Raw genomic sequence first — 26,403 nt, forward strand, 5'->3', positions numbered from 1 at the left:
GGTTCTGTCGTTACCCACATTACCCCCATAACCATGGTGAAAGTCCGATAACGGGATTTGTCAGACCCTATGGTATCATAATATCCTATGGTACCATAACGTACTACTGGTCGGCTTAAATAGTTAATGAATGTCATTCAATTGTCTTTCGACCAACGCCCCAACAAGTTTGTTCATATAATTGAAGTCGTTGTGTTCAATATAAACCATAGTACATGTTTTAGAAAACTCGAAATCGTTTAGCACATATGAATCACCCAAAAACAATTGAAAGCGGTAAAAGAGGGGAACTATGTACTCACATTGAATTGCAAGTATCCTCGATCTAATGAACTTAACAAAGCTCGGGCAAATCAATGAAATCAAGTGGTACCTAGTAATCGGCTTGCTAAGTTAATAAATCGACACCTAAATCAGAAGATCGGATAGAATGAGGTTTTGTAAACCAAATGAGTATTGGAACTCATGTGATATGGTTTAACAAAGCCCACATTCTAAATCGGAACCTATCCTAAGTGCTTACGACCCGTTACGGCCCATTAAGGTAGCTTATGCTACTTTAACGCGTCGTTCGCGCAAAAGCGCGTTCGAGATGCCTAACTAGTCCTAGGACAAGTATTATATGCCCTAACATGTTTAAATATGTTGCATAATCAGTTTAAGTGACAAAAATTAAGTTACATATGCTTAAAATCCAATTATGCATGAAAAGGGCATTTTGGTCATTTACCTAAGGCATATTGTGACCTAAATTTGAAATTATCCAATTATGCATGAAAAGGACATTTTGACGTCCTAAGCAAGATATAAACTACCTATCATAACAACTAATTAAACTAAGTAACCATAAGTTATAACCTTGGACGGTTATTCCCTATACAACTATGGTCACAAAACATGCTTGGTCGGATCCTAACGATCGACCAAACGGGTCGGGTTCGAAAGTCTAAGTGGTTGTTTAGACCGCTTATCTTACGACCCTATATAAGCACTAGATTAAAAGTGACGAGTTAAACATGTTAAAACATGTTTAACTAAGTTAGAAAACAAGTTTGATATCAAAACAAAGTGTTTTGATACCCAAAAATTGCTTCGTCTCAAAATACGCATAAACACGTATTTTGACTGAAACTTTGACTCGTCACTTCGACTAATCGACGTGGTAATCAGTAGGTATAGTCACATGGGACTATAACCATCGTGATTACACTCACGTTGCAAAGTTCAAACGAACTTTGTGTTGACCAAAACGTGGTCAAAGCAGAAAGTCAAACATTGTTTGACTTTCATGTTTGAATAGCATAAAAAGACATGAAAGAAATTTACAAAAGGTCCAAGCAATGAAGATTTGAACTCAAATTACTCAGGTATGAAGCTTCACAAAGGAGAGCTTCAACTTAGAGCAGAAATGAGATCAAGTGTGAGGAATGATTGAAAATCAAGTGGGTATTTATAGATTTTCAAGAACCGTTAAGATCGTTTCTCGTAATTTGAGCTTCAATTTGAACCATCGAAGTGTTACTCACTGATTTACAATACTAGGGGTGTCCAAAACCAGCTCAAGGTTTGATTAAACCATGTCCAAAAACCAGAAAACCAGCTATTGTTGCTGAAAAACTGTTTTGCTGATCTGGGCATCAGTCGCGCCCCGCGTAGACAGGCTCTTCAGCCTATGTGGCCCGCGAGGGACGAGTTTGGCAAAATGGCAGAAATGGTCCCTGTATGTTAAAAACTCAGTTTTTGACACGTTTAAGCCCCGTTAACCCCATTTCAAGGCTCCACAATGAAGTTAAAGCATAGGGAACAAGATATATGCTCAAAAACATCTCGGATGTCGGTTCGTTTGGTCATACAGTTGCGTTATTCGGTTAATTGCAACGAAAACTCGAACGGATGCAAAAACGAACCAAATTTCACGACGGATGGTATTTTTGCATTCCAATCATTAAAATAAAATATTTTAATGATTACAAAAATTTTTGGATGTCCGGATATGTTCAGAACGTAAGATATGCGCGTAAATGCAAACTTATGCACTTTTTGACGCTTTTAGTCCCTGTTTGATCAAATAAGCATATTTTTGCATAACGAACCCCTCAAAGCCTATTTCTAAGCTATGTGAAGGATATTTAGGGTATGTTTAGCTTATGATCAAGTTTCAGAATGTTCGTTACTATATGAATCGGTATACTTTCATAGTTTGACACAAATAGTCCCTGTGATCGAATAAACTTGTTTTCGACACACCAAACCCTCCGAAACTTATTTCTAAGTTATGTAAAGGTTATTTAAGGTATGTTAAGCCTATGTCATTGTTCCGGAGTGTTTTTTGCGTTAAACTGATTACGTTTACGCATCAGTTCGCGTATAACTTTCTAGAAAGCGATTTAAAGCTCGAAATTGAACAAGAATTGATATGTGCAAATGATACACATATTTATACAAATCCCAAGTATGAAACACAAGATTTCATTGGTTTTGTATGCGTATGATGGTCGTAGAGGCACAGATGTCACACAAGTCAGCCTTATAAAGAGCTTCAGCGTCATGAAGTTTCTTTTTTAAGTCCCGTCTGAGGTCAATTTCAGCATCAGAGAGGGTTCTACATTCAACCACCTGTTCGAGCAAAGAAATAACAGACTTTAATTCTTCCTGACCACCGAATTTCAAGATTTTCCTGTCTTTGTTCTAGTTAATGATGTCTCGTTTTAATCTTTTTAGTTTCTAAGCAAGGTTTTTATCCGCCGGGCCCCTCCTCGTTTTTCTTTGTTATGATTTTGGTTTAAAGTTAAAATGAGTATTAACTTCTGATTAGGCTTATCGAATGTTTATGAAAAATGATTAATCGGCCAAATGAGAGAATGTAAGAATACATATAAGGGGAAAGTGAGTATGGGGCTGTTTCACATCTAAGGTTAGATGTAAAACCATCCAAAACTACGTAGTTTTGATAAAAAAAATAAATAAATCCCCACTTTATGCTTTTTAAACAAGAAAAAAAAAACCAAACTCCTCATCTTCTCATAGAACCAAACAAAACCTCCTCTTCTTCTCACAGATCCAAACCCATGGCTTCTCCCGATTGGGATATCTCCATCTACACTGCTAACCTCGCCGAGCAAACTGAATGTTATGATGGTAAGTCAAACTTCTTCACTACCTATCGATGTCGTTCTTTTTCCTTCGATTTCTCCGATCATCGTACTCGGAGCAACAACTTTTTCATATAACTTTTGCGTTTTAAGTGGTTTTCTTTAATTCTAGTTGGTATACTTAAATTTATTAACATTTACATCACAAAAGCTTGATCTTGTCAATTGTTACCTCCTAATTGTTGCGTAATTTGGTTGATTAGCTAATAGTGTTAGTCGATTCCGAGTTTTAACTGAATAATCTAGATTCCTACTTGTTGTAGATTCTTATCTTATTTGAGGAGTTTGATTAACATTTTTTTTTGTTTTTTTTCTAGAGACAAATGACCATAACAGCTTCCATGTATGTTGAAAAGTGAAGAGTTATATTTGTAATTGACCCGGTAAGGTTCTTACATATATTAAACTTAAAAGATAGAAAAAAAAAAGATTAATGTTTCTTTCCAAATTGTCTGAAATGGTCTAGATCTTCTAAACTTTTTTTTGCAGATCCTTATATGGCATTATCAGATCCATAACCACCACAAGTGGCCTAGTGGTGGAGTGACTTGGGTTCTCCAATGGAGACCCAAGTTCAATTCCCATTAGTGCCACTTTGGTGGCCACCGACACCCGCTTTAAAGCCGGACCGAGGACACTCGAGGTCTCGGGTTCGAAACATGTTTCTTACCCCTCTTTGATGGCTATGGGTATTTTCCGCCAGGGATCCTTGTCGGGTGGTGAACTGGGAAGGGAGATCCCTTCCGCGGTCAGGGGTACCGTGCAACTACCCTTTTTTATATGGCATTATCAGAAGGCAGCACTTGCTGTTCAGAACTGTTTGAATGGGCTCCCCTATAGTGAATTTTTTTGCCCAGTATTCTAGTGCCTCTTGAGTATGAATATTTTCAATTAGATGGGGAAAAAATTTAGACGCAGCTCTGGACTATATATCAACATACACCTATTGTAGGGCTGCTGATATGAATGGTTGCTCACTTTTCAAGATAATATACCTTGTGTACTTAATTTAGTTAGGTGATTTTCATGTAATTAGTATCGTTGACCAATGTAGATAGTAATTTGTAATGTGATAAGGCTATTTAATATAAATTTATTCATGACATTGCAGTTTCACTAAATTTTTTGTCTAATAATTGTTCCTGTTGTGATCTAGCAGAGCCGACCTTCCTCTCGATATTTGGCGTGTTTGAGTCGTTTTATTTTACCTTTCTATATTTTGACCCGTTTAACTTCAATTCACCACTTATTGGCACTTTTGACCGGTGTCATTTTATATGAGAATTATAATGACCAAAAAAAACAAAGTCTTTGTATCTACTCAACTTTTAATGAAACCAAAATCTTAGTATATGCTATTCTACTGGACTTCAAGCTGATGCACACCTCATCCTTCTTTCTAGTTTAGACTCTGCTGCACTAATCATCATTCTCTCTCTAGTTTAGACTCAAGTTCCTGAAGAAAAAAAGGTAAATATGAGAATTATAATGACCAAAAAGATGGTCATCGTATATTAATAAATACAAATCTTACCTTCTTTTCTGGACATCCGTTGATGTAATGACCAACTTTTTTGCAGAAAGAACAACTTCTCTTTTTTGGTGCTTCTAGGGAAGATTTGATTCTGCTTGCACTTTTGGGACGACCTTTAGTATTCGTATGAACTAGTGGATCACGAATAGAAATTTGAGGAATCATGTTTACTTTCGAACTTCCCACGTTAGCATCTTGTGAAGCAATCTCAAACGGTTTTGATTTTGTTCGAATACTTTGCTCTTCTAAAAATTTCAACAAGATTGTATCTAGTCTCTTTATCTCAGATGGAGAGTCTCTTGCTTGTTCGATCGCTTTACTAAAATTAGATTGAACACACCATAATCTTAACGCACTAACTTCATTTCCTTTATATATGTCTTCGAGCCCAATAGTGCAATTATCCGATTTATACCTAACATCAAGTGTCCACCTAGGTAAAATATAATGATCAGGAAGAGTTTCAACATGTCTCTTCTTCAAGACATATAAGATATGCTTGCATAACATCCCATATGTTTCAAACTTTGCACATGAGCATGTGACATCTATCTTATCGGAAATACGAAAGTTAACATTTCTCTGATATATTTTATCAATACCCAATTGTCCAACCTTATATTTGATTTCTTCTAAAGTCTTGCTGATGGTCTCATGAGTTAAATTGAAGGTAGCCTCTGTCCATTCTTTTTTGAATTCATCAAAGAGATTTCTAGTGTAACGTGAACCTGCTTTTGCCTCTATCATATTAACAGAAGAAAGAACTGGCTTGGAATTCTTGGTCTTGAAGTCTTCATCTTCTTCGGCATCCCTTCGAGCCGCAACAACTTTATCATATTGTATTACAAACTCATTTAACATGGTCTTTGATTTTACATATCCGTCAAAAGAAGAATGAATACTCTCGCTTCTTCCGCTTGATGTCATGCCAGCAAAAAAAAACAATCTTTCAATAAGGCTCATTTGTTGTCTTATTTTTAAATGCCGAAGAAATACGTATTCCGAATCCATGTAAAAATGCATAGCGATTGTAAAAGTCATATGCATCACTGGGGGTATCAAAAACCTTTCCTATTACATCATTAGCTGCTTCTTTCTCCAACTCAAAATCCATGTCTTCATCATTTCTTTTCTCTAATTCTGTATCATTTATTTGCTCTGTTTCTACATAATTACTTGACTCTGTTCCTGCATCATTTACTTTCTCTTTCTCAGCACAATTTCTTTTCTCTATTGTTGCATCATTTATTTTATCTTATTCTGATTCAATTCTCTCCTCTATTTCAACATCTGAGCCACTATTGTTGACCAAATATCCGTTTGCATCAATTCCTCAATTAAATGTGTTTTGAAATCCATTGGGTTAAACGATTCCTGTATGAAAAGAATTAAAACTCAATATTTCAAATCAACCAGTTGAATTGCAAGCGACTAGAAAATATGAATAAGAACAATTTGTTTAGAGATTCAAGTAATACCTCCATGATTGACCAATCAGATGAAGAATTTAAAACTAATGGGTTCGTATTAAAATACTCAATGGATATTAGTTTTAGGTCGACTGGATTTGGGGGAGAAGAACGAACGAACAGATGAATTTGCTAGAGATGAAGATAGCATTCCAAATATAAAAGATTTTAGAATATTTCATGTATATATTTTTTAAGAATAAGTGGGGATTTATTTTTTTTATCAAAACTACATAGTTTTGGATGGTTTTACATCTAACCTTAGATGTGAAACAGCCCCATACTCACTTTCCCTTATTATATATTAGTTGTTAATTGTTAATGGACTATATTACCCTTATTAACTAATAAAGGGCTTCCCTTTAATTGTAAATAAGAAGATAATTATAAAGATTAAAATGGTACACAACATTATATCAGAATAATAATTTTGTCTCCATCTCTCTCCACATTCACGAGTTCATCAAAGAACTCATAACAAATCATCGTTAACTATACACACTAAACGTGAACTCGACCAATCTGGCAATCATGTCGACTACTTCTCTCTCTATTGCGCTTGTCCTCTAATAGCATAGCAGATAGCTTCCATGCCCACCTGTCAAGAGTATTCTCACTGAACTCCGCTCTTCAAGCTCAGCTTCGGCAACAGCAACTCAAGAAAGCTATTGAGAAAGCCAACAATTCTATCCAGATCTTGATTCCGAATATCTTAGATCGAACATCACAAGCCTTATCACCAGAATTCACAACTCACTCTCGACCGAGAAGAGGCCAATCCAAAATATAGCCTTGGTTTTGCCCTGTCCCGATAGTACATTTATGCTCCTAAAGCACTGAATTCAAACTCTCTATCGGATGAAAGGAGCGAGCGAGTGTAGGTTACTCCTAGAATGTTGGGTCTTAGAGCCAGTAGAGCGCAGTACAATCGAATGGAGTGGAATCTACCATTAAAGAAATCTATTTGCTTAACACAGGCCTTCAGATCGCACACTTAAAGATGTTTCCCATTACATACATACAAAATTGATTACAATTTCATATATGAAGCTACAATTCATTTATAATCAAATTATTGTGAGTGTATAAACAAGAAACATTAAAAAATAAATACATTTTTAAGTAGCATAAAGATGAAAATGATGAATGAGATCTCATAAAGATAATTTTAAAACTATAATTTCTAAGTAAACCATATAGTAAAAAAGACGGGGGATACTCTAAGCCAGTTCGCCTCAAAGCATCCCATGTTGAATCCACACCCGACAATCTAAAGTGGATTTAGTAGTTAATATGTATAATAATTTACCTTTCAATTTGGACACCCGATAATCTAAAGTGGATTTAGTAGTACTAAGGGCATGTTTGGCTAAGCTTTTTGAAACAACTTACTTTTTGGAAAGTCATAAGCTTCAAAATGATGTTTGGCAATGAGGGTGTATGTGAGGAGAAAAAGCCAATAAGTCAATAAGTCATTCCATAGTGACTTTTCGAAAAAGCCAATAAGTCAATAAGTCGTTTAAAAAACTTAGCCAAACATGCCCTAAGGCTATGCGGTATAGGGATCGACCTATGGCCGGCAGGCTTACGTGGACGTCTACATGGCGAATCATTCTTTATGGTTTTTTTCATATTTTCAATCTCTTTCTTTCGTACTAGTGAAGGACACATATAAGTAGTAAAGAGATGTGTATTTAGATGAAGCCTTAAAGGGTTATGCTATTCACACACCCAAACCTTATTTCCACACCCTTTCAAAGCGCCCCGCTTTGGCCAAAGCGGGGCGTTTTGGCCTAAACGGTGATGTGATGGTGTACGATGTCAGTTTCGCTTTGGCCAAAGCGGGGCGTTTCGACCCTGATTTTTGGAAGTTGGTGTCTTCTGTCGAATGCGAACCTGAGAAACGGAATGGAATTCGAGCAGTTGGTCGATGACATGATAGATAAAGATCTTGACACGATCATATCCATTTTCAAGTATTAGACTAGATAGTCCAAGATGAAATATATTAAAACCATTCAAGCCCACCAATCTACGATGTGGAACATAGTCCTAGATTGTCTAAAGAAGCGCTTTTATCATGTGTCATGTGGTAACAACTATAAAGGGGATATTCAGATCTCTATTCGGTCATCTTTCCGAGCTTTTACATGAAAGAGATCGAAGATTTGGGTACATCTTCAAGTCACGAAGATCACTCTACAGTAGTTGATCATGACGACCGTAATAAAACGGAACATACTCCCAGATTGTCTTGAGAAGCGCTTTTATCATGTGTCATATGTTGGATGATGTGCGTGTAGTGTAATATATTTTTGGTGTATATTTTAAGCCCTTTTACACTTTTTAGCCAAGTTTTAAATTTATAAAACACGATATTTACTAACACTAAACACACATATGGGCAAGTGCACCATCGTGGGCGTAGTATAGTGTTGGTAAGATACCGAGGTCATCCAAGGACACAAGAGCTTTTAGTACCGGTTTATCCTCAACGTCTAATCAAATCAAAAGTTAGAAAAAGGTTTTTAACTAGAAAAATAAAACTAACTAAGATGCTGAAAAATAAAATAAAAGTAAAAACAGATAGACAAGATGAATCACTTGGATCCGACTCATGTGTAGTGTAACCTTTGATTCTTTCCGCACTTTTCCACTTTTTAAGAGATTATCTTAGTTATTGTAATAGGCCCCTCTTTTGAAAGTGGCGTAACCCTCAACCCAGTAGTTTGAGTCAGCAAGGATACAATCCTAAAGGGTCGGATTATTGAAAGATAATTAATTAAGTTATTAATGCATAATGTAGTAGGCCCCTCTTTTGAAGGTGACGTTACCCTCGGCTAAGTAGTCTGAGTCAGCAGGGATACAGTCCTAAGTAGTCGGGTTAAAGTTTTAATAGTAGCTTACATATGAGGGAATCAAAGAGTTTGGACCCCCGCCATCCAATACCGGTGGGTATTGAAGAAGGTCCTACTAAATTTGACCCAGGTCCTTGCAGGATCTATACACTGAATAAGGCAAAACTCTTACCAAACTGTTCCCTTAACCCCCGACCAGGTAGCCAACATATCTCCATATAGACCGTGGAAATATGAATGGTGAAAATCTTTTATTTTATATAGACAGTAAAATAATGCCAAGAGACCACGGACAAACGATAAGGAAGAATCACCTTCAACATAAGAAACTAGTTATTAAAGTCATTAATACATAATCAAATAAAAAGTATTACACTAAACACTTGTCTTCACCAAGTGATGTAAGAGACTTAGGCAAACATAGCCTTTGATTGTCAAGAACTCTTACGATCAATCTTGGATCCCGAGACGACTCACACACTCTATGATGGATGATGGATGATGGTGGTGGTGGGTGGGTGAAGTGAGAGAGGTGGTGTGCCAAGGGATACCTTTGAAGTGAACCAAGCTCCCCTATTTATAGCCTGCACTGAAGCCTGGACACGGCCCTGTGTCCACCCTTTTTCTCTTTCTTCATTAATTACAATTTGTCTTTATTAGCTCCACACGTCCCCGTGTGCAGAAGCGTATCTGTACTATCAAGATTTGTAAGATTCTGCGAATCTTGGCGTTGACCACGGCCCCGTGTTGAGCTGGGCACGCCCCCGTGTCGGGAATAGAAGCTTCTATAGCTTTGTCTTTTCTGCAGAAGCCTGGACACGCCCCGTGTCCGCTGGACACGGCCCCGTGGCCACTGGGCACGCCCCGTGTTCAGCTGGGCACAGCCCCATGCTCAGCTTTCTTCTTTTTTTTTTGCTTTGAGAGATGTTGTCGAGGGGTCGGGCATGCCACGTTTCTTCCTTTTCTTTGTATTTATGTTGGTTTTGGCTGTATATTTGTTCCTTTTGTTCGTTTAAGCTCATTAGACCCTGTAAATTCAAAAGGAAGACAAAAACACACTTTTTCCAACATTAGTACTAAAAAAGGGTTAGTTTTATGCCTTATTTGATGTAATTTATATGTTGCATTTTACACACATCAAATACCCCCACACTTGAATCTTTGCTTGTCCTCAAGCAAAACTCTTTATTATGTGGCTTACACACCCAAATAGAATGGGTAGAAGAGAAGGTTTGGGCTTGTCTTGAGTGTCGGGAATCCAAGATCTTTATTGGGTTTTATTTTATATTATTTACAATCCTATTCGTCATGATTTATTTAGAACATTACATAAGAGAAATTATTTATTTGGGCATAACATGCCTTTTTAAAATTCCATTTATATACAAATTCACATACCTCACGGGAGATCACTCAACACTCGGCCGAAGATGTATTTTTGTGAAATACTCGAGAGCGGCATGGAACTTACTTCTACCATATGTTTGCCAAGCAATCAATCCACCTCCTTTTTAACTATAAACCTTTGTAAATATCAAGAGGACTTGGGGAAGGGTTAGGCTTGGGTTAAAGGTAGGTGGTTTTGGGTTAGTGGTTAGTAAAAAGGGCTAAAAGCGTAAAAACCGTCGGTTGTCGTGAATTTTTTTTTTTTTTTGACATTTATTCAAAGTAAGCATATTCAAACAAGATTTTGAGGGACTTGTTTGGTTATTGCAAAATTCGCTCTCTCTCTCTCTCTCTCTCTCTCTCTCTTTTTTGCACAAGATAACCGAGCTTTTTACTAAAACAAAAGGGGTTTGAAAAGAAAAAGGTTTTGGTGGGTAAAAGGTATTTGTTTTGTGGGTTTTGAAACAAAAAGGTTTAGGCTCAAAGGGGTTAACTAGGGGGATTTGGGTAGGTGATAAAGAAAATGAAAAATAATGGTATTGAAAGGAAAATGGGTTAGTCCTAATGCCTCCATCATTTACTTACTTGGGTTTAAGTTGGTAAGGACCGGGAATGTATCGTCATGGCAAGTTCTAGAGTCGTAAAAACCAAGCGGTTATTCACACAAGAAATGAAAAATGAGCATTTAGTTTAAAGATATATGCTTGTATGCTCAATAAAGGCTCAAAACTCATTTGTTGTGTGAATGGGTTTATAATGTGATCAAGTATATATAATCAAATTTTAATTAGATTTGTCATGTCTTTTCATAATCTTCTTATTTGGTTCTTTTTATCACGACGCTATCCGTTGTAAATTTATAAAAAATATAACTTTTTAAGAACTTGTTATTCCCAAATTAAACCTAGACAAGTAAAAAAATGAAAATTTTTGAAAAAATTTGGGGTGATTAGCGGTTCCAATAGAGTTTTGTGTAAGGCTTGTAATTAGGACTTGCAAGATTCAAGGATTTAGCATCCCCCCACACTTAAATTACACATTGTCCTCAATGTGTCCCAAAAATAAGTTTTTCGGTTGATTGAATGTGTAAAAAGGTGTGAAAAAGCAAAAATTTATGTTACTGGGCGTCTGGACACGGCCCCGTGGTGTCCGGGCACGGCCCCGTGTTCAGATCGCCAGTAACAGAAATTGGTAAAAAGAAACAGAAGCCTGGGCACGGGGGCGTGTTCAGTGAGCACGCCCCGTGTCTAGTTACCTGAACTGGGCATTTTCTGCAGATGGTTGGGCACGGGGCGTGTTGGGTGAGCACGACCCCTTGCTGAAATTGCTGTAATGAAGAAAAATTGTCGGGAGGCTCTGTTTTTGTGCATGGGGTGTGGGTTCAAGTTTCCCTTAGTAACCTCCACCATTTCGAGTGTGTTTTATTCCTGAAAAGTAAAACTAAACTAGAAAACATAAAAGTTAATCTAAACTAAAACTAAGGATAGTTCCGCGGAATGCCTCCGTGGTGCGCCACGTTTATAAGGGTCCTTGGCTAGACCCTCCTTATCGGGTGGTTCTGGCTCATCTTCAATTAGGGGGTCGTCATTGACGATTGGATATTTCATTGATCGTTCAAGATCGACACACCTTTTGAAGGCCCCTAATTGAATGGGTAAGTTGTTTTTCTTTCGATTAATCAAAGCTTTGTGGGTTTTCTGTCACACCCTGGCTTTGCGGAAGCGTGGTTAATTTGGTGTGACTTCTTAATACCGTAGCTTAACCATAACAAAGCTATATGAATAAAAACCATGCAAGATCATCCATTTAGTTAAGTTTTAAAAACCAAATACAACAACATGGTTTCAACAGGAACACACCCTAACGACATAAACATTGTTCAACAAACATAAACATCAACATAACACAAACACAGTTTAAGGACTATGACTTGTCCAGGAAAGAGTCACATTCCCTAAACCCGGATGACATCGTACTAGTGCAGCGCGAAAACGTGCCATACCGTGCCAGATCCTTTAATTCCCTGAAATACATGTAAGTTGAAAAAAAATCAACAATAATGTTGAGCGAGTTCATGTGTAGTGAGTAAGTAAAACCTTTGTAATATGTCTGTATGTATGAAAATTCCTGGTATGTAGCAATAAGGAAAAAGAGATCAATTAATGTGTAGCTAATACATTAATAAGTGAAATGGCCTAGGAAGCACTCAAACCTGTAACGCGTATTTCATACCGGTCCTTCCGGCGGAACGACATAGTCACCACATGCAGCCACATGCTGGCTCATGTGTGGGGCTCGCAACACCCGATAGATCTATCACTCATGCCTCTCGGTCCTTATACAAGGATTAATGGTCTTACGAAAATAGCCTACCCATTCACACGATCTAGGTAATAACCCTCCTTACGCTAAACATACCATGTATAAAAGTACTTGTAATCATAGTAACATGTATTTCACCCCCGCAGTTTAGAAAACTGAAAACAGTTAAGAGAAAAGGGGGACATGAACTCACAGTGGTGCGTCTCTACCAAGTAATACTCCAAGTCAAGCAGCTGTGCAACGACCTACATGTGCTAACTCTATTAGATGGACGGTCGTGCCTTAACTTTATGGTTTAAGTTTTTGGGAAATAGTTAGACAACTATTTCGTGTTTACATTCTGCGCATACTTGGTAATTATTCTCCTTCCCAAGGATGGGGGAATTTAATACATGTGCGTTCGTAATATATCATTAAGTCTCACTTAATATATATTTATTTCTAACTCCAAAATATAAATATTTTTCTCAAAAATATTATATTTTTATTTCACAAAATTCTCCCAAAATAATACTTTAACAAAAATACGCGTTCATAATTATTTCCGTAAAATGCGTAAGTTACGTTTTAACGATCGAGTGGTAATAATAATTACCGGTGTAACTTATATATTTATCGTGAAAGCGTTCGTATTATTTTGGATCCGTTAACGTTCGATAATATTATTTTTACCCTAAAAATAATATTATATACTTCACAAAATAATTAACAAGTAGCGTTGTGAAAAATATATTTACTAAATATATATTTATCACGTTTAATTTTGTGAAAATCCCACCTCCGATATTTTGTAAATAAAATCGTGGCGAAACTTATATTTTGGCAAGATGTCGAAAAGTATTTCTAACACTTGTAGTGAAAATAATTCTAAGTGTTAGGTTTTTGGAAAAATTTCGCCAGAGTTTCCTCTGTAACAGAGTTTCCTCTGTAACAGAGTTTCCTCTGTAACTGAGTTTCCTCTGTAACTGGAGATGGCCACGCCTTCAAGCGTATCATTTTCTTTTACAAATCAATCCAACAATTTTCTTATTTAATCAAAACAATATTCAATATATCAACAAACTTAGTTAAGAAACATATAATTCGCAAAAGTTTCATGAACTTGTAGTTTTTCCAAAACTATGTAGTAACCTCATTACTTTTAGCGGATCTTTATATAAATCAATCTGATTTCGTAAAAACCCCGTTTTTATAGAAAGTCCGTCTTTACATCTTCTTGTAAATTTTACAATAAAAATAGTTATTTTGTCGGATCTTTGTGTTACACAAGTGTTTACACACTTGTGGTTTCTAAAAATCATACTTGTTAGTGTAAGATCCGTTTTTAGAAAACATGATTTTCTTGACGCTCGGTCCTTTGAAAATACCACTTGTAGATAAGTAGATCTGCTAGTTTTAAACACTATTTCACAAGTAAAAATGCTTTTACACAAGTTCATGATTCTTGTGTGGTAGAGTTTCACCCCTTTAACCCTTGTTACATTCAAAACACCCTTATGTCATGATCCATGATCATGACCAACCCGGGTTAAATGATGATCCGAGCTACCACAACATAGATCGGGTCCGAATAACCACACAATTTAATTACTACAACATTTACACGTCATATGAGCTTTTAACCATCTTTTTAAGTGTTTTTAATAGACTTTAATGCGTCAACTTGTAAGATTTCGAGTTTTAACCGTTACACATCATATTAACCACTTCAAAATAGTTCGAGTAGGTGATTTAAGCAACATACCACTAGCTCGAGGCTAGGGAAGAATCTAGACGCAAATAGGGTGGATAAAAGCAAGAGAATGAGGTCCTTCGCCTTCCGATTGCACCAAGCCTCCTTATACGTGATCCTTGATACTTGTATGGACTTGGAATGTGAAGATCAAAGTCGAAAAAGACTATGGATGGTTAGGGGTGCTTGGCCGTGAGTTTGTAGTGAGGAGAGGGAGAGAGTTGTTGTGAGTTGGGTGTTGGATGATTATGTTGTGCCATAACTTGTTCTTATAGACAATTACCAAGTCCTTTAACCATTGGATGCAATGCACTCTAGATACTAGACAAGAGGAAATAAAATATTTAAGAAGGACAAGGTATGTACCCCCTCTAGGGGACGGTTGGTTAAAGGGGGGGGGGGTGTCTCGGTTCATTTCCAACTAATCATTAGATAATAGTTAGGTTAAGTTAGTTAGTTTAGGGATTAACCCCGTTACTAGTGTGTAGTGCATTACAGTGGGTGTTAGGGTGTTCAGGGACCCTATCTGGCTTAGAAAAAAAAGACTAATAATGTTAATGGCAATATTTTCATGTTCCGGATAAGTCCGGTTGTTCGGTTGGATAGTAATCCGTTAAAGTGCTTGACAAAGCTTTAAGGTGTCGTTATAATTATTTTTAGTGACACAACTTATTCTCGACACTTTGGAAAGTGTCTAGTAATATTTTTCTCATGTTTTGGCACTTTATTAGCTAGCTAAAAGCTGAATTGTTAATTAAAGTGTTGAGTTTTGTGCTCAGTGTATGTCCTAGGCACATCCTGTCATTGTATCTTATTCCTAGAGACGCAGTTCTACAACCCTTGTATCCCTACACTCACTATGGGTGTAGTAAAATCTTTCTGGCTCATACAGACCTTAGAGGCAATATCTGCCTGATGCTGGCTTATCAGCATGTTCAATAGGTTATCCGTTTATAGTGCTACTGTGCTTTTGTGCATCATGTTTGTCACTAAGGTTCAGCATGTAAATAATGTAGTGACGGTATGTAAAGTATGATGCAAGAATATGCATGTATCAGAAATCAAGTAGCAGTTCATTAGTAATTTCAAGTAAGCACAGTAATCAAGCAGTAATCAGTCATTAATTAAGTCGTACGGATACCTGGTTTAGTGAGGGTTGTCACATTCTCCCCCCGTTAGAAAAATTTCGTCCCGAAATTTTAAGTTCTGTTTCTAGTCGCAGGGTTCTTGGGAAATAAGTGGGGGTATTTCTCTTTCATCCGGTCCTCACGCTCCCAGGTGTATTCAGGACCATGTCTGGCATTCCAACGAACTTTGACGAGCTTGACACGGCTCCGGCGGGTCTTGTTCACTTTCCAATCCGTAACCTCAACAGGTTCTTCAACGAAGTGGAGCGTGTCGTCAACATGAATTTCGTCGGTAGGAATGACAACGGTATCTTGAGTTGGACTCTTCCTCAAATTTGATACGTGGAACGTATTGTGAACATTATTCAGTTCGGCAGGTAGATCCAACTTGTACGCTACGGACCCAATTCTTTCCAGAATTCTGAACGGGCCAATATACCGCGGATTCAACTTCCCACGCTTCCCGAAGCGTGCCACACCCTTCCAGGGTGATACCTTCAACAAAACCATATCTCCTACCTCAGAGGTTTCCTTTTCCGATCCGCGTGGGCTTTCTGCCGGTCACGAGCCGCACTGATGCGATCTCGGATCTGTGCAATCTTATCTGTGGTTTCCTGGACCACATCAGGACCAACCAACTGTCTATCACCTGCGTCAGACCAACAGAGCGGTGATCTGCACTTGCGGCCATATAAAGCTTCGAATGGCGCGGCACCAATACTGGCGTGATAGCTGTTGTTGTATGAAAATTCAACCAAAGGCAAATGCTTATCCCAGCTACCGCCCAAATCCATCACACATGCTCTCAGCATGTCTTCCAAAGTCTGTATCGTTCGTTCGCTTTGCCCGTCGGTCTGCGGGTGAAACGTTGTGCTCATATTCATTTGCGAGCCAAAAGCTTCTTGGAAGGATTGCCAAATCCTTGATACGAACCTTCCGTCTCTATCAGAGATGATTGAGAGAGGTACCCCATGGCGTGTAACAATCTCTTTCATGTAAATTTCGGCCAACTTGCTCGTATTATCCTTCTCTCTGATAGGTAAAAAAGTGTGCAGATTTCGTTAATCGATCCACTATCACCCAAATAGTGTCATGGCCTTTTGGCGTTCTTGGCAACTTCGTAACAAAATCCATGGAGATTTGTTCCCACTTCCACTTGGGAATTTCCTGGTTGTTGCAGAAGTCCCGAGGGCTTCTGGTATTCCGCTTTCACTTTAGCGCATGTTAAACACTTGCTCACATAAACAGCAACATCGCCTTTCATCCTAGTCCACCAGTAGTAATCTTTAAGGTCCTGGTACATCTTATCCGCTCCAGGGTGGATAGAGTACCGAGATTTGTGAGCTTCGTCGAAAATAACCTTCCTTAAACCTCCAAACAAAGGAACCCAAATCCTTTTCTCAAAACATAACGTTCCTTCCTTGTTTGGTACCAATAGCTTCTCCATCCCACGGAGATATTCTTCTTCAAGGTTTCTTTCCTTGAGAGCTTCTTTCTGCGCGGCACGAATGCGCAAGGAAAGATCGGTCTGAATAATCATTTCCAAAGCCCTAACCCTTATGGGCTTGATCATCTCCTTTCTACTTAGGGCATCGGCGACCACATTCGCCATCCCTGGATGATACTTTATCTCGCAGTCGTAATCATTCAACAGCTCAACCCATCGTCTTTGTCTCATATTCAACACCTTCTGGTTGAATATGTGCTGGAGGCTTTTGTGATCTGTGAAGATTGTACACTTTGTACCATAAAGGTAGTGTCTCCAGATCTTTAAAGCAAAAATTACTACGCCGAGTTCTAAATCGTGAGTGGTATAGTTCTTTTTGTGCACTTTCAGCTGTCGTGACGCGTAAGCAATAACCTTTTGGCGTTGCATCAACACGCAACCCAATCCTTGACGTGAGGCGTCACAGTATACCACAAAATCTTCTGTACCTTCCGGTAGTGCTAAGATTGGCGCGTTGCAGAGCTTTTCCTTCAATATCTGGAATGCTTCTTCCTGTTTGATTCCCCAATCAAACTTCTTATCTTTCTGCGTGAGGATCGTCAATGGTTGAGCGATCTTTGAAAAACCCTCAATAAATCTTCGATAATAGCCAGCCAAACCCAAGAATTGTCGAATCTCGGTTGGCGTCTTTGGCGTTTCCCAATTCTTGATCGCTTCGATCTTGGTTGGATCCACGTGGATTCCATTTCCATTTACCACGTGTCCAAGGAATTGCACTTCGCGTAGCCAAAACTCGCACTTAGGGAACTTGGCATACAACTGTTCCTTCTTCAGCAACTCCAGAATGGCTCTTAAATGTTGTTCATGCTCACTGCAGATCGAAGATCTATTCATCAAATCCATGAACACTGCAGGTGCGTTTGTCAACCCAAACGGCACAACTAGGAACTCGTAGTGCCCATAACGAGTTCTGAAGGCTGTCTTTGGGATACTCTCCTCTTGTATCCTTAACTGATGGTATCCAGATCGAAGATCGATCTTTGAATAAAAGCTCGAACCTTGCAGTTGGTCAAACAGATCATCAATCCTTGGCAGAGGGTATCTATTCTTGATCGTCAGCTTATTCAACTCCCGGTAGTCGATACACATTCGAAGACTACCGTCCTTCTTCTTGCCAAACAAAACTGGAGCTCCCCAAGGCGAGAAGCTTGGTCGGATAAATCCCTTGTCTAACAACTCTTGAAGTTGTGTCGACAGTTCCTGCATCTCAGACGGAGCAAGTCTATAGGGTGCCTTAGCCACAGGTGCGGCGCCTGGAACTAAATCGATGCGAAACTCTACTTGCCTCAGAGGCGGCAGTCCGGGCAAGTCTTCTGGGAAGACTTCCGGGTATTCCCTCACGACAGGGATGTCTTCGATCTTCGGTTCTTCAGCTTTCTTGTCTACAATGTGTGCCAGAAAGGCAGCGCATCCCTTCTGCAAACACTTTCGCGCTTTCAAGCAACTGATAATTCTTAACGGCGTATCGCGCTTCTCTCCGTGAACCACAATGGTCTCACCATCATCGGTTGGGATACGAACTACCTTTTCGTGACAAACTATCTCAGCCTTGTTGCCTGATAACCAATCCATTCCTACCACCACGTCGAAGCCTCCCAACTGGACTGGTAGTAGATCCAGAGCAAACTCACGCTCTCCCAATTCGATCACACAACCTCTGATAACTTCGTTGGCTTCTACTATCTTTCCATTAGCCAATTCAATTGAGTACGGAATATCTAACTTACTAGCGGCTAACCCAAGCATATTCTTAAACTCTAATGATACGAAGCTATAATCGGCGCCAGTATCAAATAAAACGGATGCATAGCGTTGAGTAATATGGGACGTATCGATATCCATGCTTGGATTCCTAGCGTGCTTCCTTAGCCCGGTGTTAGACATCTTTCCCATAATTTTGTCTAATCTCCTTTGGGCAATCTTTCCTATAGTGCCTCATATCCCCGCAGTTGTAGCATCCCTTATCTTTTCCTTTTCCTTTCTTTCCACGCTTCGTCTCATGCCAACACGTTTCCCTTTTGTGTCCCACTTTGCCACAGTTGTTACACTTCCCATTTTTACATCGCCCGGTATGATGACGTCGGCACCTGTCGCATTTAGGTAGCTTACCCATGTACTCTTTTCTCTTTTTGGCCTTGTTGTTGCTACTCGACTGGGTACCCTGTTTGAAATTCGCCAACTTTCTCTTGTTGTCCCCAGAAGACTCTACATGAGTCTCCTTCTTCTCCTCAGAGGTTGAAAATTTGTTCATCCTGATTGCCTCTTCAGTCAAGGCTACACTTAGATTGATGGCCTCAGTGATCGTTGCAGGCTTTGATGTCGTCACCATGCTCATGATTTGGGGTGCCAATCCCCAAATGAAACGCTCAATCCTCTTAAACTCCAGATCTACCATGTAAGGAACAATACGCGACAGAACTTGGAACTTCTCCACATACTCAGCTATCTTTGGACCTTCCATCTTCAAGTTCCAGAACTCAGTCTCCACCTTCTGGCTTTCTGTTCTCGAACAGTACTTTTTATACATTAGCTCTTTTAGCTCGTCCCATGATAAAGCATACGCAACAGCCTCGCCCATTGTCGGAACCTGTAGTTTCCACCATGGCAGAGCCCCATCTCGGAACAGCCCGGAAATGTACGTGACCTGATCCTCTGGGGCGCATTTGCTCGCACGCAAAACAGTGTCCATCTTCTCAACCCAGCGCACGAAGGCTACGGCACCCCCAGTGCCGTCGAAATGTAGGGGCTGGCAGCCTAAGAACTGCTTGTAGGTGCAGCCGTTGGGTGGTTTGTTTCCGGGGCGAAAGGCCTCGTACTGTGCGATGAACTGTAAGAGGCGTTCTTGAAATTCCGCCTCTGTCATCGGCAAAGGGTTGTTGGTATCGGTGTTCCCTCGAGTCGATATCTTCCTAGAAGGAAGTCGGTTAGGTCGCGTCTTAGTAAGGACACGAGCACATAAGTCTCTGTTTAACAAATAAGACCTCAGAGGTATATTACATTTACGTAAATACGTAGTTGTTTAACAATTAATCACATATCATCACGGTTATAGCACAGCTTGCAAATAGGAACGTAGCAAGTAAACATGTGGTATTATAGTTATAGCACAAATATGTAAATCATCAACGTGCTTAGTGAGAGCATAGCGACAATATTTTTCGTCAGTTATTAGTCATAAGTATTGTCACATGTTTAAAGATGATCGGGCTTTCATTATCCTCCGGCCACAATCACTATGTCTTACCAAAATGCATCACATCAGAAGGGACATAGGGTCACCCTACCCTTGTCCAACAAGTATATCGGTGCATCACAATTACGTGGTCAGAAGTGATCCTCAAAAGTCTCTGAAATTCCCGCTTATCATTAGCATCTTTTCCCAAGAGTAATGCAATCCGCTTAATCCAGAAAGCAACTATACTGGTGACTGAGGTGGGGGAGGAAAGAAAAGTATACTGTTAACGTGCGTGAGTCATTTGCTCTATCGCTTGTTAGTTTAGACATGAACATCAGAATCCCGGGAATGGTGAAAGAACAAAGGTCAAGAGCACAAAGGAGTCTTGATGTATGCGGCGGATCAAAGCATGCTGGTGGAGGACGTGGTGTTTTACTTAAAGTGTTCAGACAATATGCTGTCTTGTGATGTAGACACTTAACTCATGTCTTCGGTTATGTAATGTTTTGTATTTGAAGTTGCCCTTTGTGGTGTCAGCTCAAGCTTCAACGTTCCGCGACTCATATCCTCATCTGCAGTTGATGTTATAGGAGCAACTTATCCTGTGTGTGTTCTTCATAATGCGAGGAATGGTAAGGGTTTATAGCTAGCATAGTGCGTTTATAGGGACCATCAAATCGGCTTATCGAGAGTTGTAGAGAAGAATGTAGCAAGCGGTGCGGTCAGTTGGGGGGGGGGGGTTATTTCCAGTAGTGCCATCGCTGTGCTTAGAGCGGAGTGCTTCATATCATGCAATTGCCTGTGAGTTGCGTTTTCGCAGCTCGGCTTCTTTCCTTGGTAACATACTGGTGTTTGTGTCACGCCTGGGTGGCATTCTCTTCTGCCGAAATGGCATGAAGTGGGTTAGACAACTTTCCAATGGTCTATGAGATACATAGCACCATAAGCCATCATGTACTCACCTAATTTTACACGTAAATATACTCAATGTATGGGTGGGGAAATAAATTTCTGAGCCTTCACATAGGCTTGCCAATTTGGCTTGTTGCTTGAAATAGAATGAACTCGAGGCTTCATCGCCTTGGTCATTCATGTTCGAGTTATTTCCTGCCACATTGGTTTTCATTAGCTTGACCCGCAGAGTCCACCAGGATTTCTGTGCACTACAAGTCGTTATTACGTGGGCCCCCATAATAATAAATTGTCTTGCACAGTTACCCCAAATTTTCTCTCGTCCAAGTAGATGATCAATCAAGGAGCAACAGCAGGTGCATTGGCATGAACAGGGTCATGCTCCAATGCGGTGTTAGGAGTAACGCCTGGCTCAGGGGCCACGGCTGGCTCCGGATCAACAAACTCCATCTCAAAATCAGCTGGATCAACCATCACAGGGGGTTACAGGATCCTCCAAGGGCTGGTCTAAGTGTATGAACTCAAGGTCATGGTCTGGATCAAAACCAGATGGAAGAACAGGATCACCCTCAATACTATGATCAAACTCAAAGCTGTGTGCGGGAACCGGTGCAGCCGATGATGCCGTATCAGGGTCGGCGTTGTGTGAATGGTGCTGCACTCCCAGTATATGCGAAAATGCGGATGTCAGAAACTCAAATGAGTCTGGGACAGGGGAATGGGCATGAGTTTCCCCTGCAGGAGCGTCCGCAAGCAGTAGGCTAATACCAGCAGCAATAGGGCCTCGCCCTCGAATGGGTCCTCCTCTAGTAGATCGTTATCGTTGTCAGAGGCCACGTCGGGGGGGGGGGGCATATCAACAACAGGATAAGCGGCAAGGGGCACAGGAGCAGGGATCACCGCGAGTGACAAATTCCCTACAAGATGGCCATCAGTAGGCTCTGCTACGACTTCAGGCAGCGCAAAAGGGCTGAAAGTCGTCATTGTCTGTGCCGGTAGTATCGGAAATGTACACCTCGTGCTTCGAGAAAACTATGTCATCTGATACTATGGCCATGGGATTCGTAGTGTCCATCTTTCTAGTACATGATGAAAGCATGACGTTTGTAACACAAACACATATACGTATAACAATCAATCATATAATCATATAAACATGTTAGTCAACAATAAACAATCAAACAATTCTCCTAGTCCCACTAGCCTCCCAGTCTCCTAGACTGACATTCCTAGTCCCACTAGCCAAATTCCTCCCAGTCTCTAAGACTGCTCTATCATCCACCTCGACCTCTTAGATCGAGCCTCGGCCTCCAAGACCGAGCCTCAGCCTCCAAGACTGAGCCTATTCTCCCTAGTCTCACTAGCCATCTACCTCGATCTCTTAGATCAAGCCTCGGCCTCCAAGACCGAGCCTCAGCCTCCAAGACTGAGCCTACTCTTCCTAGTCTCACTAGCTATCTACCTCGATTTCTTAGATCGAGCCTCGGCCTTCAAGACCGAGCCTCAGCCTCCAAGACTGAGCCTAAAAATAATAAATAAAATGAGCTCAACATTTGTTGTAAAAACGTTTGGATCTGGACTTAAGTGGTATGCAGTAAAAATGTTTTCGTGAGAGCCCTAGTGATCATAGTCTAGACTCGAGAAGGAATCCTAGTTCGCTATGATCAGAGCTCTGATACCAAGCTGTCACACCCTGGCTTTGCGGAAGCGTGGTTAATTTGGTGTGACTTCTTAATACCATAGCTTAACCATAACAAAGCTATATGAATAAAAACCATGCAAGATCATCCATTTAGTTAAGTTTTAAAAACTAAATACAACAACATGGTTTCAACAGGAACATACCCTAACGACATAAACATTGTTCAACAAACATAAACATCAACATAACACAAACACAGTTTAAGGACTGTGACTTGTCCAGGAAAGAGTCACATTCCCTAAACCCGGATGACATCGTACTAGTGCAGCGCGAAAACGTTCCATACCGTGCCAAATCCTTTAATTCCCTGAAATACATGTAAGTTGAAAAAAAAATCAACAATAATGTTGAGCGAGTTCATGTGTAGTGAGTAAGTAAAACCTTTGTAATATGTTTGTATGTATTAAAATTCCTGGTATGTAGCAATAAGGAAAAAGAGATCAATTAATGTGTAGCTAATACATTAATAAGTGAAATGGCCTAGGAAGCACTCAAACCTGTAACGCGTATTTCATACCGGTCCTTCCGGCGGAACGACATAGTCACCACATGCAGCCACACGCTGGCTAATGTGTGGGGCTCGCAACACCCGATAGATCTATCACTCATGCCTCTCGGTCCTTATACAAGGATTAATGGTCTTACGAAAATAGCCTACCCATTCACACGATCTAGGTAATAACCCTCCTTACGCTAAACATACCATGTATAAAAGTACTTGTAATCATAGTAACATGTATTTCACCCCCGCAGTTTAGAAAACTGAAAACAGTTAAGAGAAAAGGGGGACATGAACTCACAGCGGTGCGTCTCTACCAAGTAATACTCCAAGTCAAGCAGCTGTGCAACGACCTACATGTGCTAACTCTATTAGACGGACGGCCGTGCCTTAACTTTATGGTTTAAGTTTTTGGGAAATAGTTAGACAACTATTTCGTGTTTACATTCTGCGCATACTTGGTAATTATTCTCCTTCCCAAGGATGGGGGAATTTAATACATGTGCGTTCGTAATATATCATTAAGTCTCACTTAATATATATTTATTTCTAACTCCAAAATATAAATATTTTTCTCAAAAATATTATATTTTTATTTCACAAAATTCTCCCAAAATAATACTTTAACAAAAATACGCGTTCATAATTATTTCCGTAAAATGCGTAAGTTACGTTTTAACGATCGAGTGGTAATAATAATTACCGGTGTAACTTATATATTTATCGTGAAAGCGTTCGTATTATTTTGGATCCGTTAACGTTCGATAGTATTATTTTTACCCTAAAAATAATATTATATACTTCACAAAATAATTAACAAGTAGCGTTGTGAAAAATATATTTACTAAATATATATTTATCACGTTTAATTTTGTGAAAATCCCACCTCCGATATTTTGTAAATAAAATCGTGGCGAAACTTATATTTTGGCAACATGTCGAAAAGTATTTCTAACACTTGTAGTGAAAATAATTCTAAGTGTTAGGTTTTTGGAAAAATTTCGCCAGAGTTTCCTCTGTAACTGGAGGTGGCCACGCCTTCAAGCGTATCATTTTCTTTTACAAATCAATCCAACAATTTTCTTATTTAATCAAAACAATATTCAATATATCAACAAACTTAGTTAAGAAACATATAATTCGCAAAAGTTTCATGAACTTGTAGTTTTTCCAAAACTATGTAGTAACCTCATTACTTTTAGCGGATCTTTATACAAATCAATCCGATTTCGTAAGAACCCCGTTTTTATAGAAAGTTCGTCTTTACATCTTCTTGTAAATTTTACAATAAAAATAGTTATTTTGTCGGATCTTTGTGTTACACAAGTGTTTACACACTTGTGGTTTCTAAAAATCATACTTGTTAGTGTAAGATCCGTTTTTAGAAAACATGATTTTCTTGACACTCGGTCCTTTGAAAATACCACTTGTAGATACGTAGATCTGCTAGTTTTAAACACTATTTCACAAGTAAAAATGCTTTTACACAAGTTCATGATTCTTGTGTGGTAGAGTTTCACCCCTTTAACCCTTGTTACATTCAAAACACCCTTATGTCATGATCCATGATCATGACCAACCCGGGTTAAATGATGATCCGAGCTACCACAACATAGATCGGGTCCGAATAACCACACAATTTAATTACTACAACATTTACACATCATATGAGCTTTTAACCATCTTTTTAAGTGTTTTTAATAGACTTTAATGCGTCAACTTGTAAGATTTCGAGTTTTAACCGTTACACATCATATTAACCACTTCAAAATAGTTCGAGTAGGTGATTTAAGCAACATACCACTAGCTCGAGGCTAGGGAAGAATCTAGACGCAAATAGGGTGGATAAAAGCAAGAGAATGAGGTCCTTCGCCTTCCGATTGCACCAAGCCTCCTTATACGTGATCCTTGATACTTGTATGGACTTGGAATGTGAAGATCAAAGTCGAAAAAGATGATGGATGGTTAGGGGTGCTTGGCCGTGAGTTTGTAGAGAGGAGAGGGAGAGAGTTGTTGTGAGTTGGGTGTTGGATGATTATGTTGTGCCATAACTTGTTCTTATAGACAATTACCAAGTCCTTTAACCATTGGATGCAATGCACTCTAGATACTAGACAAGAGGAAATAAAATATTTAAGAAGGACAAGGTATGTCCCCCCTCTAGGGGACGGTTGGTTAAAGTGGGGGGGGGGGTGTCTCGGTTCATTTCCAACTAATCATTAGATAATAGTTAGGTTAAGTTAGTTAGTTTAGGGATTAACCCCGTTACTAGTGTGTAGTGCATTACAGTGGGTGTTAGGGTGTTCAGGGACCCTATCTGGCTCAGAAAAAAAGACTAATAATGTTAATGGCAATATTTTCATGTTCCGGATAAAGTCCGGTTGTTCGGTTGGATAGTAATCCGTTAAAGTGCTTGACAAAGCTTTAAGGTGTCGTTATAATTATTTTTAGTGACACAACTTATTCTCGACACTTTGGAAAGTGTCTAGTAATATTTTTCTCATGTTTTGGCACTTTATTAGCTAGCTAAAAGCTGAATTGTTAATTAAAGTGCTGAGTTTTGTGCTTAGTGTATGTCCTAGGCACATCCTGTCATTGTATCTTATTCCTAGAGACGCAGTTCTACAACCCTTGTATCCCTACACTCACTATGGGTGTAGTAAAATCTTTCTGGCTCATACAGACCTTAGAGGCAATATCTGCCTGATGCTGGCTTATCAGCATGTTCAATAGGTTATCCGTTTATAGTGCTACTGTGCTTTTGTGCATCATGTTTGTCACTAAGGTTCAGCATGTAAATAATGTAGTGACGGTATGTAAAGTATGATGCAGGAATATGCATGTATCAGAAATCAAGTAGCAGTTCATTAGTAATTTCAAGTAAGCACAGTAATCAAGCAGTAATCAGTCATTAATTAAGTCATACGGATACCTGGTTTAGTGAGGGTTGTCACATTTTCACAAAAGGTTGTCCCAACACTAGTGGAGCGTCATCAAGGATGACGAAGTAGGTTGGGATTACCAATTT

At 39.3% G+C, this 26,403-nt stretch overlaps 1 protein-coding gene and 1 long non-coding RNA gene across 2 annotated transcripts; one reads left to right on the forward strand and one right to left on the reverse strand.

Moving 5' to 3' along the window:
* Nucleotides 1–2,985: 2,985 nt before the first annotated feature.
* Nucleotides 2,986–4,839, forward strand: LOC118479485. Its single transcript, XR_004859695.1, has 4 exons — nt 2,986–3,138; nt 3,470–3,535; nt 3,642–4,622; nt 4,733–4,839. It is a non-coding gene; the product is annotated as an uncharacterized LOC118479485 (long non-coding RNA).
* Nucleotides 4,473–6,299, reverse strand: LOC110905281 (protein FAR1-RELATED SEQUENCE 5-like). The gene is made up of 3 exons (XM_035974028.1): nt 6,165–6,299; nt 4,687–6,060; nt 4,473–4,608 (listed from the first exon to the last, which is right to left on the reverse strand). The coding sequence occupies exons 2-3, from the start codon at nt 5,731–5,733 to the stop codon at nt 4,579–4,581; spliced, it is 1,077 nt and encodes a 358-aa protein (XP_035829921.1). The 5' UTR covers nt 5,734–6,060; nt 6,165–6,299; the 3' UTR covers nt 4,473–4,578.
* Nucleotides 6,300–26,403: the final 20,104 nt, after the last annotated feature.

This window comes from Helianthus annuus, chromosome 6 (genome assembly GCF_002127325.2).
Source record: "Helianthus annuus cultivar XRQ/B chromosome 6, HanXRQr2.0-SUNRISE, whole genome shotgun sequence".
Classification (NCBI taxonomy): domain Eukaryota; kingdom Viridiplantae; phylum Streptophyta; class Magnoliopsida; order Asterales; family Asteraceae; genus Helianthus; species Helianthus annuus.

Excerpts from the sequence above, each read along its gene's own strand:
- LOC110905281 (XM_035974028.1), bottom strand. The coding sequence starts at position 5,733 with ATGCATATGACTTTTACAATCGCTATGCATTTTTACATGGATTCGGAA. Across the intron at positions 4,609-4,686 it reads ACGGATGTCCAGAAAAGAAG|GAACTTGAGTCTAAACTAGA; the intron begins GTAAGATTTGTA and ends TTTTTTCTTCAG.